This window comes from Heterodontus francisci, chromosome 21 (assembly GCF_036365525.1).
Source record: "Heterodontus francisci isolate sHetFra1 chromosome 21, sHetFra1.hap1, whole genome shotgun sequence".
NCBI classification, from domain to species: domain Eukaryota; kingdom Metazoa; phylum Chordata; class Chondrichthyes; order Heterodontiformes; family Heterodontidae; genus Heterodontus; species Heterodontus francisci.
Window position 1 is genome coordinate 71,141,177 of NC_090391.1, and position 14,236 is coordinate 71,155,412.

The 14,236-nt window shown below is 43.4% G+C and overlaps 1 protein-coding gene across 1 annotated transcript; it reads left to right on the forward strand.

The window, feature by feature from the left end:
- Positions 1–1,575: 1,575 nt before the first annotated feature.
- Positions 1,576–5,784, forward strand: LOC137381153 (probable G-protein coupled receptor 139). Its single transcript, XM_068053538.1, has 3 exons — positions 1,576–1,710; positions 4,222–4,285; positions 4,883–5,784. The coding sequence occupies exons 1-3, from the start codon at positions 1,576–1,578 to the stop codon at positions 5,782–5,784; spliced, it is 1,101 nt and encodes a 366-aa protein (XP_067909639.1).
- Positions 5,785–14,236: the final 8,452 nt, after the last annotated feature.

The following is a 14,236-nucleotide window of genomic DNA, read 5'->3' on the forward strand; positions in this document are numbered from 1 at the left end:
CTAAAGTGTGGCTAGTCGAAGAGACTTAGCAGTTGGCAGGAAAAAAGACAGAAGTGCAAGGGTAGAGCCAACTGTGTAACAGCCCCGACAAACAATTTTTTCTGCAGCACCTGTGGAAGAGCCTGTCACTCTAGAATTGGCCTTTATAGCCACTCCGGGCGCTGCTCCACACGCCACTGACCACCTCCAGGCGCTTACCCATTGTCTCTCGAGATACGGAGGCCAAAGAAGAGGAACAGAAGAATAGTGCAGAAAATACCAGCATAGAGAGAGAAGTGAGAAGTAGAGAGATGTCATAATGTTAGTGATGAAGAATTCAACACAACTTTTGAGAGAGTTTTTTATTTGTAAATGGCTGTTGAGTTTTATTTGATGCTGTTGTTCTGTTTATGCATTATCTTTAAACACTCAAAATAATTTTCCAAACAAGCACCAGTTTAATGTTACAAATGATTACATAGTAGGAAAATAGCCATTTAACACAAATTGTATTGAAATTATTTTATTCAGCATCTCAAGTTTTCAGAAAGTAAACACTCAGACTGTCAGGAACACTGAATCTCCCATCAACAAGAGCTCACCATCTCCATCTGCTGGTGTTCCTGTCTCACTGAAGTTACTGTCCCTCGCTCACCATCGCCATCTGCTGGTACCCCTGTCTCACTGCAGTTACTGTCTCTCTCTCATCATCTCCATGTGCTGGTGTCACTGTCATCAGGGTGTGATGGGTCCCACAGTGGCATAGCATGCTGGATGTTTAAAATGGTTGATATTGCTTCTGAACGCTTCCAGTTGCATAGATGGCCATATGTTCAGGAAGTGTCACCAGCTACAGAAAGCTTGTCTCCTGGGTTTTGAACTTGTGGGATGGAGGAGTCACTGTTCCACATCAGTGAGGCTGAGCGCTATTTAGCTAGCATGTTTAGAGATGTGTTCACACTGTAGGTGAAGGGAGCGCATGCACAGAGGGGATGGGTGACCATCAGAGACACTAGGAGGACCAGGCAGGTAGCCCAGGTGTCCGCTGAGTCGATCTCGCTCACTAATAGATTTTCCTCTTTGCATACAAGTGAAGATGATGGTTCCTCATGGTTGTGCAACTGCAGCCAGGTCCATGAAACCACGGACAGCTCAGCTGCACATGACAGGAGGAAGAGGAGTGGAAAAGTGAAGGTGGTGGGGGATTCAATAATTAGGTGAACAGACAGGCATGTCTGCGACAATGGACGTGACGCCAGGATGGTATGTTGTCTCCCTGGTGACAGGGTCAAGGATATCACTGTGCAACTGCAGGGTGTGTGAACAGCCAGAGCTCATGGACCACATTTCAACTAAAGACAGGTAGAAAGAGGAATGAAGACCTGGAAACAGATTTTAGAGAGATAAGAAAGAGATTAAAAAGCAGTACTTCAAAAGGAACATGTTCATCATTAATCCCCGTGCTACGTGCTGCTGAGTATAGAAATAGGAGTGCAGAGCAAATGAAGGCGTAACTGGAAAGAATTGCAAGTGGGGGACTTTAGATTCTTGAGGCATCAGTACTCGTTCTGGGCAAGTGGAAACTCGACAAAAAGGATGGATTATACCTTAGCAGGACCGAAACCAATATCCTCGCAGTACAATTTGCTAGTGATGCTGGCGAGGTTTGAAACTAGCTTGGCAGAGGATGGGAACCTGAGAGGGATTTCAGATATGAGAAAAACAAAGCTGGTAATGGTAGTAACAAAGGAAGTAAGCGAAAGTGGAAGGCAGCAGAAACAAAGGCCAGCATCAAATCAGGTCAAAATACGGGGAAACAAATTATAAAAGGCCAAATTTCAGGCACTCTAACGACTGCATGCAGCATTCGCATTAAGGTAGAATCGATGAATTGATGGAACATTAGTTAAGAAGGATAATCTATAACGGACACGTGGCTGCAGCTGACCAAAGTTGGGAACTGAAATATCAAGGGTATTCACCATTTCAGAAGGATAGGAAAACGGAAAAGGATGTGGGGTAGTAGTGGTAATGAAATAGGAGTTGCTGCATTAGTTCAATTCTGCAATGCATAGTCACAAATAACTCTTTTTAATCACTTAATTGAAAGTCCACAGTTAAAGCAGCAGCCATAACCCACAACGAAGAAGAGCAGCCTTGAGAGAGATATTCCACAAAGTTAAAGGGGACATCCACAATCCACAGTGAAATAGAGCAGCCCTGAGTGAAACATCCAGACATTTGGAGTTAAATTGCTGAATGGTCACAGTCGAGTGAAGGACATCACTGAAACAACATGAGACTGGAGATATGATGGATGATGTTTGAAAGAACAACCTAATTGATAGGAGAATAAGGCTTCTAATTTCCATGAGCTAATTGATGTGATTAGAATGGCCCATTCTTAGCAGTTTTCCAGTTCAACTTCAGAAACACATGTATTTTATTGCAATAGGGACTGAACTCGATGTTGTAATCTGTGCAAATTTTTAAAAAGTTGCAATTTCAATTTCCCCGTGGAGATCCCACAGGGTATAAATTATAGGCTCTGGGAATGTATCACCTAAGAGTTTAATACAGAGAAATTGCCTGCAATTCAAAGGGACAGATCACTTCGTACAGAAAATGCTTGAAACACTGATCAGTGTCAGGAAAATATATTACCTGATCCTTGCCATCATCGGTGTTCCTGTTAAGTGATTATAACCGTTGAAGTTGTGTAAAACTGTGTGTGAGTTGTTCTCTATTTCTTCTCCGATAAAGAATGTTACTTGCTGATCTAGTGGACAGCGATATCAGGATATACCATCCTCCAACATTTCCACCATATCCGGTTAATTCCAGCACTAAACATATATTTGGCTCCTCTTCTACTACCCTGTTCTCTGCACTCTAGTCCACTCCTCAATTACCCCCAATATCAGATAATTTTCCCTGTCACATTCCCATGGAAGGGCAGGAGAGGCGACAACTTCCCTTTCACATCCTCCCTTTCCTGTATCCAAGGCCCCAAACAATCCTTCCTGGTGAAACAGTTTTCTGTTCTATTTACCATTTCGTAATAGTATTGAGTGTGCAGGGAGAAATCTGCTGGACATTGGGCAGGAGCAAATGTAGATTGGATGATTGCATTTCATGACTCCTCCGTTCATTCTGCAAGCATAACCCTCGGCTTCCATTCACTTATCACTTTAATTCTAAATCCTACTCCACTCTGACCTCTCTATAGCTGACCCCTATCCTCTTCCATTGCAGCTCAATTTCGGATAGGTGTTTTATCGCATCTCGGGTTCACCACGGAGATTAAAATATTCAGATAATAAACATTGCTTCCACTTTCTCAGACAGCCTGTGCTGTTACTGGAGGATGGTTACACCCGAGTCAGTCAGAGTGGAGGTGGTGTAGGGATTCTCTATAAATACACTGCTGGTGCGTTTACCCACCATTCTGTGTCACTTTTCCAGGCCACTGGAGCTTTCTCGTCTTTGCCAGAATTTCCATGTTCCTCCCTCCTTCTGTAATCTGCTGTAACCATTTAAACCACCCACTTTTTAATCCTCTCCTTTTCCTTTGTTCCATTCGCCATAATTTTGTTTTGTCTTTGTATCATTCCTGCCCTCCAACTGATCACAGACCTTCCCCGTTGTTATTTCCTCTCCCATACCCGACTTTTCACAGACTCTATCGTGCTTTAAAACTGTTAATCTCTAATATCGCCCAGTACTGGAGAAAGCCTATCAGATTGAATCGGTAACTCCCTTTCTATATCCACAGATGTTGTCTGCCCTGCTGAGTGTTTTCTTTAATTCTTCCACGGGATCTGTGTGCTGCTGGTAAGGCCAGCATTGATTGGCCATCCCTTATTTCCCTCCACAACTGAGTTATTTGCCAGACCAGTTCAGAGCGCAGCTAAGAGTTAACAACATTGTGCTTGCTCTGGAGTCACATGTCGGCCAGACCAAGTAATGATGGCAGATTTCCTTCTCTAAAGGACATGAGTGAAGCAGATGTTGTTTGATTATAAAAATGCGAGTATCATTCCACCATTACTGCGACTGACATTCAATTCCTACCTTTTGTTCATTCGCTGACTTTATTAATTAAATTGAATTTAAATTCCACCAACTACCATGGTGGGATTTGAATCCGTGTCCCCGGGGCATTAGTCTACTCCTCTTGATTACTAGCTTAGTGACACTACAACACCTTTTCCTCTTCAACATTGTCCTATTTTCAATCAGAGTTACAGCAGTGTCAATATTTTGTTTGTCGTTTGGTATAGATATCAGCGGATGAGTGACATAGGTAAGGATAGGTTTTCCAGTGTTTTAACTGCATACATTAACTTTTTAATTTTTGGCAGGTACCCCGCCTGAAGTCACACTAACAGGCTTTGGTTCCAATTTGGCAGGGAGGAGCTGCCTGACATTGGGGTCTCCAAAGGCAAACTCCAGAGCGAGACAGAGTCTTGAAATGTCCGATCACTGTGTTGCCAATCCTGAAAGCAGTGGAGGGGACTCCTATCTTGAAGAATGATCTCAGGCCAGGGAAGGATGGGTGAAGGAGAGTATGTTATCCAAGAGACGACGTATGGTCTGATCAAGGGAGAGGGGTTCAATCCTGGAGGGACTTCTGATCCTGGAAGGGCGGGTCTAATTCCTGGAGTGTGGTCTAATCTCGCCGTTCGGGGTCCAGTTCTGGTGGGGGATGGTTAGAAAGGGCAAACGCGGCTTTCTTTGTACATGGCGTTCCACATGCAAATGTTCCCTATGATAACAGGGAAAGCAGGCCGGCCAGAGTTAAACCTGTCAAACACATAAAATCAGAAATTTCCAGCATCAGTAAAATACTCCAATTGCCAACCAAAATATTCCAGTCATTATTCCCTTGTCTCTCTTCCAGTTAATTTAGTGGCGATTGTGATCCTGGCTCGGGGAAAATGCGGCCTTTCCACCTGCACAACTCGCTACCTGGTGGCTATGGCAACGGCAGATCTACTGGTCATTATCACTGAGGTCATACTGTTGTGGATCAGTACTTATTATTTCCCAGGATCCTTCCTGAATATCACCCCTGTGTGTAGTGTTAACATTGTCCTGTTGGGTGCAGCGCTAGACTGTTCTGTCTGGTTCACCGTCATTTTCACCTTTGATCGATTTGTGGCCATTTGTTGCCAGAAGATGAAAACAAAATATTGCACTGAGAAAACTGCGGCTGTGGTTCTAGCAACAGCCTGCATTCTGCTCTGGTCACAAAACATCCCCTACTACTTTATGCTTGAACCTGCATGGATAATGGACAACGCACCGTGGTTCTGTGTTATCAAAGCAAGCTATTATACTGAGAATGGATGGGTGGTATTTGATTGGTTTAATACACTTTCAACCCCATTGCTCCCATTCGCTGTAATTCTGTTGCTCAACGCTCTGACAGTCAGACACATTTTGGTGGCCAGTCGAGTCCGTAAGGGACTGAGGCGTCAGAGCAAGGAGGGGAATCGCAGTGACCCAGAGATGGAAAGCAGAAGGAAGTCTGTGATTTTACTCTTTACCATATCAGGCAGCTTCATACTTCTATGGTTGGTGCATGTTATACATTTCTTATATTATAACATCACAGTATCTGATCCCAGGGATTACAACAGTCCTGAATCTATATTTCGACAAGTCGGATGGATGTTGCGGATTTTAAGTTGCTGCACAAATACATTTATTTATGGGGTGACTCAGTCCAAGTTCAGAGAGCAGTTCAAGAGCGCGGTGAAATATCCAGTTACATCAATTATTCAACTAACGAATAAATAATATAACTGAGAGAAGCCCAGAGGCGGGTCCCTGTATTTCCAGTACATGAATGTAATATTTATCCACAATGGGGACGAGGTACTGACAGCGGGTTGACACACAATACATTGGAGGGCTGGGGTCAGGAAGAGACACACGCCAAAGAGCAGTGCAGCAGGAGAGAAGAGATGACAGACAGCTCGATGTCTGAAAAACCACTCGTGTTGGGGTTGTCACACACAACAAAGGGCAGCTGGGCAGAGTGCCAGCAGTGAATAGTTGGATACCGGAAATTACACTGACTGGGTTTGGCAAGCTGGATGGTTGCACATGGCAAAGAACAGTGTGCTGGTGGGCAAGAATTGACCTTCGGAGGACCGGGCAGAAAAGGGGGAAGATGGAGAGTCAGAGTTCCCTCTGTAAAATATGAAGGAAAATAGCAATCACAGTCTCCCCTCAATCACCAGTTGTTCCATTCTCAGTTCATCAGTGCTCTCTCTCTCTCTCTCTCTCTCTCTCTCTCTCACTCTCTCTCAGTGTCTCGCTGACTCAGCAGTGTGTATAAGCTGCGGATGTTGGCCGCCTCGAGGACTTCTGTGTTGGAGATACGGTCCTGCCACCTGATGCCAAGTATTCTCTGGAGGCAGCGAAGATGGAATGAATTGAGACGTCGCTATTGGCTGACATATGTTGTCCAGGCTTCGCTGCCATAGAGCAAGGTACTGAGGACTTCTGTACTAAAACTTCTGTACTAAAGCTCAGAGTAATTGAAGTTTTGTTCCAATTGTCTTTTGTAAGTTAATATGGAATCTGCTTTCAGAAACCTGCCAGAATGTGAATTCAAGACCAGAACAACTCCCTGCCTATTTGTTTCTCCTCTCTGCTAGTGTAAACAGTCCCTGCTCATGTCTCCAAACTGAGGGATAGAATTTGAATACAATTAATTTCTCCAGGACAGCAGCTGCAGAGGAACTGGAGCCTCCTGAATGTGGACAAGTGATGAACAAAAATCATCTCTGAATCCCCCAGGAGAGCAGAGGAAAGAAAAAGTCAGGAAGCAAATGGAAAAAAGTGACACTTTATGACAGCAGCAAAAACTCGGTCAGAATGTGGAGGTCGTTATTGCTAAACTTTACATAAACTGGAGGTGACAAGTGGACGATCGTTCATGCAATCTGTGATAAATGTCCATTTCCTAATTTTGTAAATCGTTGTAACATTAAACTGGTAACTGTTAAGAAAGTTTTTTCCGATTGATTACAGGCTAATGCACAAATACAGCAGCAGCAGCAAACAAAGAATTATTGCCGAATATAACTGTAAATATCGGTCAGAACTGCTGTGTGAAATGTCACCTGATGTGAAAGTTCTCTTGGCTGCTTCATTAACCTGGCTCTAGTTTCAGTTTTTATCACACAGTGACATTGAAAATCCGAATAAAAACTGCCTGTATATATTGCGGTCAAACTGGCCTCGACAGCAAAATCTCACTGCCAGAATTTCTCGGTAACTGTATTGAGACATTTACAATCATTTTCTGAACGTTCTGTTAACTGGAGGTTTATAGTGAAAGACATTCAATGCAATTATTGTTAAATAGTCGTTATCCAAACCGGGCTCTCCAGGTTTTAATTTACAGCAGCTTTTCTGCTCTGTTAAAGAGGTTTTTGGAGGAGGGAAAGAGAGAGAGAGACAGGTTTCTGTCTGGAATGGTCCATTTGGGATATGGCTGGAATATCCCTCTCTCCCCCTTTCCCTGTTTACACCGAGACTCACCTTGGACTGTCCCATACCCGGGAGGCAGTGTTCAGATGGAGGAAGCTGAGAGCTGGTTTGATGAGCTGTATTTTTGGTGGACTGGCTGTTTTGAGTAACAGGTTCTGGGATATATTTGGACAACATCAGCCTCCATTCGTTCTTTCCATGCAGCTGGTTTGTGAAAGTGAGTGAGAGACTGTCCAGTCTGAATCCCCCTTTCTCTGTCCCATTCCTAACCCTTTTCTCCAGTTCCCACCCCAATGCCTCTTTCCAGGATCTTTTCCCCATGGACGAGCTGATGAACGGCAGGTGCTGGAGACCAACGATGGAACGGAGACCGTATGGGAAAGTGATTATCACATTTTATTTTCTCTCTCTGCCTTTCTCCCTCCTTCTGATTCAGACTCTCTCACTCAATCTCTCTCTCTCTCTCTCTCTCTCTCTCTCTCTCTCTCTCTCTCCCTTTCTCTCTCTCTCTCTCTCTCGCTCTCTCTCTCTCGCTCTTTCTCTGTCTGCATGTTCAGCCCCATGTCCTTCAAATCAGCAGTCATCACACCTCTCCTCAAAAAGGAACCATTGACCACCTGTCCATGCAAATTGCTGGCCCGGCTCCAACTGTTCATACCTCGCCAAAGTCTTTGAATGTGTTGACGCCACACAAATCCATGCTCATCTTTTATCGAGTTGCATGTTTCAATTTCTCAAATCAGATTTCTATCCACACCACAGGACCAAAACAACTCTTACCAAAGTCACAAATGACCTCCTAAGTGATTGTAACAAATGTAACCGGTGCCTTCTGATCATTCTTGACTTGCATACAGCTTTTGATATGAGTGATCATGAAATTCTGCTCCAAGCCCTCTCCATTAACACCCGCTGGTTCCAGTCTGATCTCTGCGGTCATAGTCAGAAAGTTATCTGCAATGGCTTCTCTTCCCGCTCCTGCAAAGTCACCTATCGTGTCACCAAAGGATCTATCCTTCGACAACTCATTTCTCATTTACATGCTGCCTTTCAGTGACATCTGCAAACACAGCCTCAGTTTCCACATGTAACTCACAGTATCCAAGTCGACCTCACATCCAACTCTCGTGATCCCTCCACAGCCTGTACACTGTCAGAATTCCAGTCTGGCTTTCAGTACTGCATCAGCAAAAAATTCCTCCAACTCAGTATTGAAAAGATACAAGCCATCAGTCCCCATCGCATCTCTTCCCTTGCCACAAACTCCATTCCTTTCCATACCAACAGTGTGCTACTCAGCCAGACTGCTTGTGACCCTTGTATTATATTTGACCCCGATGTGAGTTCTCTATCACATATCCATACCATGATTAACACTGTCTATTTTCACCTCCATAACATCACCCTACTTTGCCCTTATCTAGTATTGTCGATTGCTTTGTTCCCTCTAAGCTCGATGATTCTAATGCACTCCTGGCTGGCTTCTTTAGTTACAACGTCTGCAAAATCTGCTGTCTCGACCAAGTGCCACTTAGCCATCTGCCCTGTGCTGACTGACCTACATTGTTAAGCAATGCGCGATTTTCAAAATCTCATCCCTATTTTCAAATCCCTTCTTGACCTCACAGCTTCTGTCTTTGCAATCGGTTCCAGTCTGACAGCTCTTAGTTCTGGCTTCCTGAGCATTCCTGAGTTTAATAGCACAGCAACTTCGGCCGTGTCTCTAGCTGTGGAGGTCATACGCTGTAGAATTAATTCCTTAAATCTCTCTGCCTGGCAACCACTCTTTCCTGCTTTAAGACGCCCCATAAAAACTAACTCTTTGACTTCGCTTTTGGTCATCTGACTTAAATATATTCTTAGGTGTTCCATGTTAAAATTTCTTTGACATCACTCCTGTATCGTGCCTTGAGATGTTTTATCACATTAACGGCGCTAGATAAATGCAATTCACATGTTATTCGAAATAAAGGAAATAGGAGATGGCAGTAAATGTCCGTCCAAGGTACCAAATAAGGGCAACATACATGGACCAGGAACAGATACAGTTATAGTACATGAGTATAAATTGACTGTTAAGCATGTGAGTGAATGCTTGTACAACAACGCACATAATGTTTAAAACATAAAAGGGGAACTGGAGACCATAACTTGTCAAAGTCAGATGTAGACGGTTAACTGAACCATTTCTGTTCTTTACAATCAATGTAAGAAGTAAGTGTAAACAATTCAGTTGAAAAGTTTTATTTACCTGTCAACGGCACATTTAACTCGTTCTTTTTTTCAGCTGGTGATGGTACAATGAGTTGTATTGAGTGATGATGTGAATGTGTATTGAAAGTATAATCCTCCTGCACTATTGTCCAACAGAACACGCGCAGTTAAGGCTGTCTGACGGTGGAAGCCCATGTACTGGCCGAGTGGAGATTTATTACAATGGGACCTGGGGCTCAGTTTGCGATGATTCCTGGGATCTGTCGGACGCTGACGTGGTTTGCAAACAGCTGGGTTGTGGAAAGGCATTGGACGTGGCACTTCCTACATCTTGTGGACCAGGCTCAGGGCCAGTTTGGTTGGATGAACTGAAGTGTTCCGGTAACAAATCATTTCTCTGGGAATGTCCCTCAGCATCGTGGGGTAACCACGACTGTTCTCATAAGGAAGATGTGAGGATCATGTGTTCAGGTAAAGGGTGCTTCCATATACCCATTTTCCGTAGTGTTGTGCACGTGGCTTCACAGGGAAGATATTACATCAAACTACATAAAATGAACAGCACAGAATCTGGCCATTCGGCATAACTGGTCAATGTGGTGTTTATGTTGCCCACGAGTATCACCTCACATTACTGCATCTAACCCTGTTTGCATATCCACCTACTTCTTTTTCCGTCATGTACCAATACAGCTTTACCTGAAAGGCATCAGTGCTAATCACCTCAACAATTGCATGTGCTCGGAATTCAAAATTCAAACCACTCCCTGGGTAAAAATAAAAAAGTTCTCCTGAATTTCTTATTAGATGTATTCATGATTATCCTATATTTATGATCACTAGCTTCGATCTCTGTCGTTAACTAGTGATTAGTGTCTCTTATCCCGAGATCTCTTTGCTGCTCGACATCATTTTCACTCTTATTTTGCATGAAGTACGTGGCCTCTTTATTCTTCCTATCAACACTGACCACCTTAGGCTTATCTGTATTCAACTCATTTGGCAATTGTATGCCCATTCGACCTGCTTATTAACGTATTCCCATATTTTGTCTGTCTTACTTAGTGTTAACTATATCCCCAAATTGCTGTCATCTTAAATTTTGAAATGATGTCTCCCTTGTCTAAATCCAAATCTTTCATGTAAATATTAAGCAGCAATAATCCTAGCCCTGTGTAACACCACTTCCCACCTTCCGCCATTCTGTGTTACCAGCTTTAACAATGATAGTGTGCTTTGCAGCTAGTTTTCTACCATTCTTCCACTGATCTCTTGACTCCAAATGCTCTGTCTCCAGTCATGATCCTACCATATGCTACCTTGTCAGAGGCCTTTTGGAAAAAAAAAGAACATGCATATTGCGTCGACTGAATTATCACCATTATCTTTCTGTAATTACTTCAAAGCATTCAATAATGTTGTTTGTCCTTCTGTTGCGAAATCTATGTTGATTATTCTTTATTACATTATGGGCTGTCGGTGTATTTCTGTCACTTTTCTGAAATACGTACCGGCAATCAGTGAACACAACCGGAACAGCATGTGTTGAGCTGTGCAGTATGAACAGACAACGAGTTATCAATCTAAACAACGGGATATTTCTTGTGTCATTGACAGAGCACAAAGAGCTGCGGCTGGTGAATGGGAAGCATCGCTGTGAGGGGAGAGTGGAAGTGTTCTACAATGGCACCTGGGGAACTGTGTGCTCGGATACACTTGATAGAGCTGATGCAGAAGTGATCTGTAAACAGTTCGAGTGCGGTCCCCTCAGTTCTATCGATTATTCCGCTCAGTCATTCGGAGCAGGATCCGGACCCATTTGGCTCGATCGAATCGAGTGTATTTCACACGAATCGTTCCTTTGGCACTGTCAAACAAAACCGTGGGGTAAACACAACTGTGAACACAGGGAGGATGCTGGCGTTGTTTGTTCAGGTAACACAACAAACCTCTCAATGTGCCAGTGTAATTTAAAACATTGGTGTCTGATACAGTCAGCATGTTTCTCTTCTCAACAGAAGCAAAAGTAACTAAGGAGCAGCCCCACAGATCAAAGGACTGCATTCGAGAATATGATTGTAAACGTGTGCTTTCACCAGGTGCTACTTCCTCTTTATTATACCAACTATCTGACTTGTACTCCTGTCTTATACTACATCAATAATAATAATTGATTCTCTTTGACAGATTCGGGACAATGGTTGCGCCTGTTTGGAGGTAACACCAACTGCTCCGGGAGAGTGGAGATATTGTGCAATAACAGCTGGGGCACGGTGTGTGATGACTCCTGGAACATGGCCGATGCCAATGTTGTCTGCAGACAGCTGGATTGTGGTCACGCTCTATTGGCGCCAGGAGGGGCTACTTTTTCCCAGGGTGACGGTGTTATCTGGCTGGATGAGGTGAAGTGCACTGGAAGCGAATCTTCTCTGGCCGACTGTCCTTCCTCATCGCCGGCTCAATCTGACTGTGATCATAAGGAAGATGCCAGTGTGATTTGTTCTGGTGAGGGTGGCAGGGTTTGGAGAGTGGGGTTAGGGTTCCTTGTATGGCTAAATTGACTCATTAATTCGGGAAATTAAGAACAGTATTTATCGTTTAAATGGAAAGTGCTGAAATTTCATCTTCCTGAATGTTTTGTACAATATATTCCACAGGACTCGATGTGCCTCCAATTGCTTTCCCATCCACATCTACAGGTACTTACCATTATTACTATTCCAGCTAGTGTCAGGGTTTGCATTCGTTGAATTGCTATTGTTGTCACTGTCTGAAGATACTATGAGCACGTTCTCACTGACCGGAACATTTTTTTTCCTCACCGCATATTTCAAATGGTCTGTTTGAAATTCCGCTAATTCCAGTCTCTGGCTGTACCTGAACTGCCCTGTACTCATCAGAAACATGGGGGCACTGTCTCTGTAATTTAGGTTGGCTCACTCTTTCCTCTGGTGCAATGTACAACACACATACTGGGGAATCTTCAGCCCGACTCATTGCCCGGATGCAATGGATATAATTATTAAATACTTACTGTAAATACTGTATCATGCAAGCCAGACTGTGTCTGTGTTAAACCTTTCTGTATTGTTGTCATTAAGAACAGGGATATAAAACTACTTCCATCCTAGTTGCGGTCTTCTTCGGAGTTCTGCTAATCTGTGTGTTGATCTCACTGATGGTGATTATACAGAAAACGTCAATCAGAAGAGGTGAGGCTTATATCTTACCGCGGATCCAACACAAAATCCCAGATATTGTGTCATATACTTGCAAAACTCTATGTCCATTGCAGCTTTCTGTGGACTGTCAAGTGGCCTTCTTGGAAATACATTGTATTTATTTCTGTTTTTTGCTGACTTTCTCCATTCAATGTGCTGCGGAATTAGTAAAATCTGACATTTAAAAGGGAGAGTGATTTGAAGTGTCCACACTCACTGAAGAGTAGAGCACATAATACATTAAACTTTGGAAGAGTTTACTTCTTGGATCAATGGATCAGGAAGTTTAATTAACATTCTCGGGCTGTGCATTCAAGCTATTTATTTGACTGTTAATCTTCCTTCATCCATTGGGCAGCAGTTCCAGCCCTTCAGATTCTGGCTGTGGGCATCCAATCACGAGCTGTCTAACCGGGTCTGTCTGTTATTTGGACAGGTGATACTTGTATAGGACCTTCTGCATCCAAAACAACGCTTCCAGCCATATTTCACCCATCCTACTCACTCCTGATTTATTATAAGTAATGGGCCTCTTAATAAAAAACACTTTTGGAACAACAAAGAACAAAGAACAGTAAAGCACAGGAACAGGTCATTCAGCCCTGCAAGCCTGGGCCGATCTTGATGCCTGTCTAAATTACAACCTTCTGCGCTTATGAGGACCATACTCCTCTATTCCCATCCTATTCATGTTTTTTCAATATGATTCATAATAATATAGAGTTTTTATAGAAATAGCACTCTCTCTCTCTTATGAAGAAAGATTCTGTAGCTAGGACAGCATAGGCCTGGTATCTCTGCCAAGGACCGAACCAGAACAGGCTCTGAAACAAGACAGTCCTAAAGCGGATAAGATCAAGCTTTGTAACCTCACTAGACTAGCAGTAGTTTACAAATGATAAAAAGCACGAGATCAGGTCATAGAGTCATCGAGTAATAGAGTTATACAGCACATAAACAGGCCCTCTAGCCCATGGTGTCTGTGCCAACAATCAAGCACCTATCTATGCTGATCTCATTTTCCAGCACTTGGCTCTTAGCCTTGTATGCTATGGTGTTTTGCGTGCTCATCTAAACACCTTAAATGTTGTGAGGGTTCCTGCCTCTACCATCTGTTCAGGCAGTGAGTTCCAGACTCCAACCATCCTCTGGGTAAATATTTTTTTTCCTCAAATCCCCTCTAAAGTTTCTGCCCCCAATGTTAAATCCATGCCCCCCGGTAACGGAACCCTCCGCTAATGGAAACCGTTTCTTCCTATCTATCCTATCAATGCCCTTCATAATTTTGTATCCCTCAGTCAGGACACCCTCAG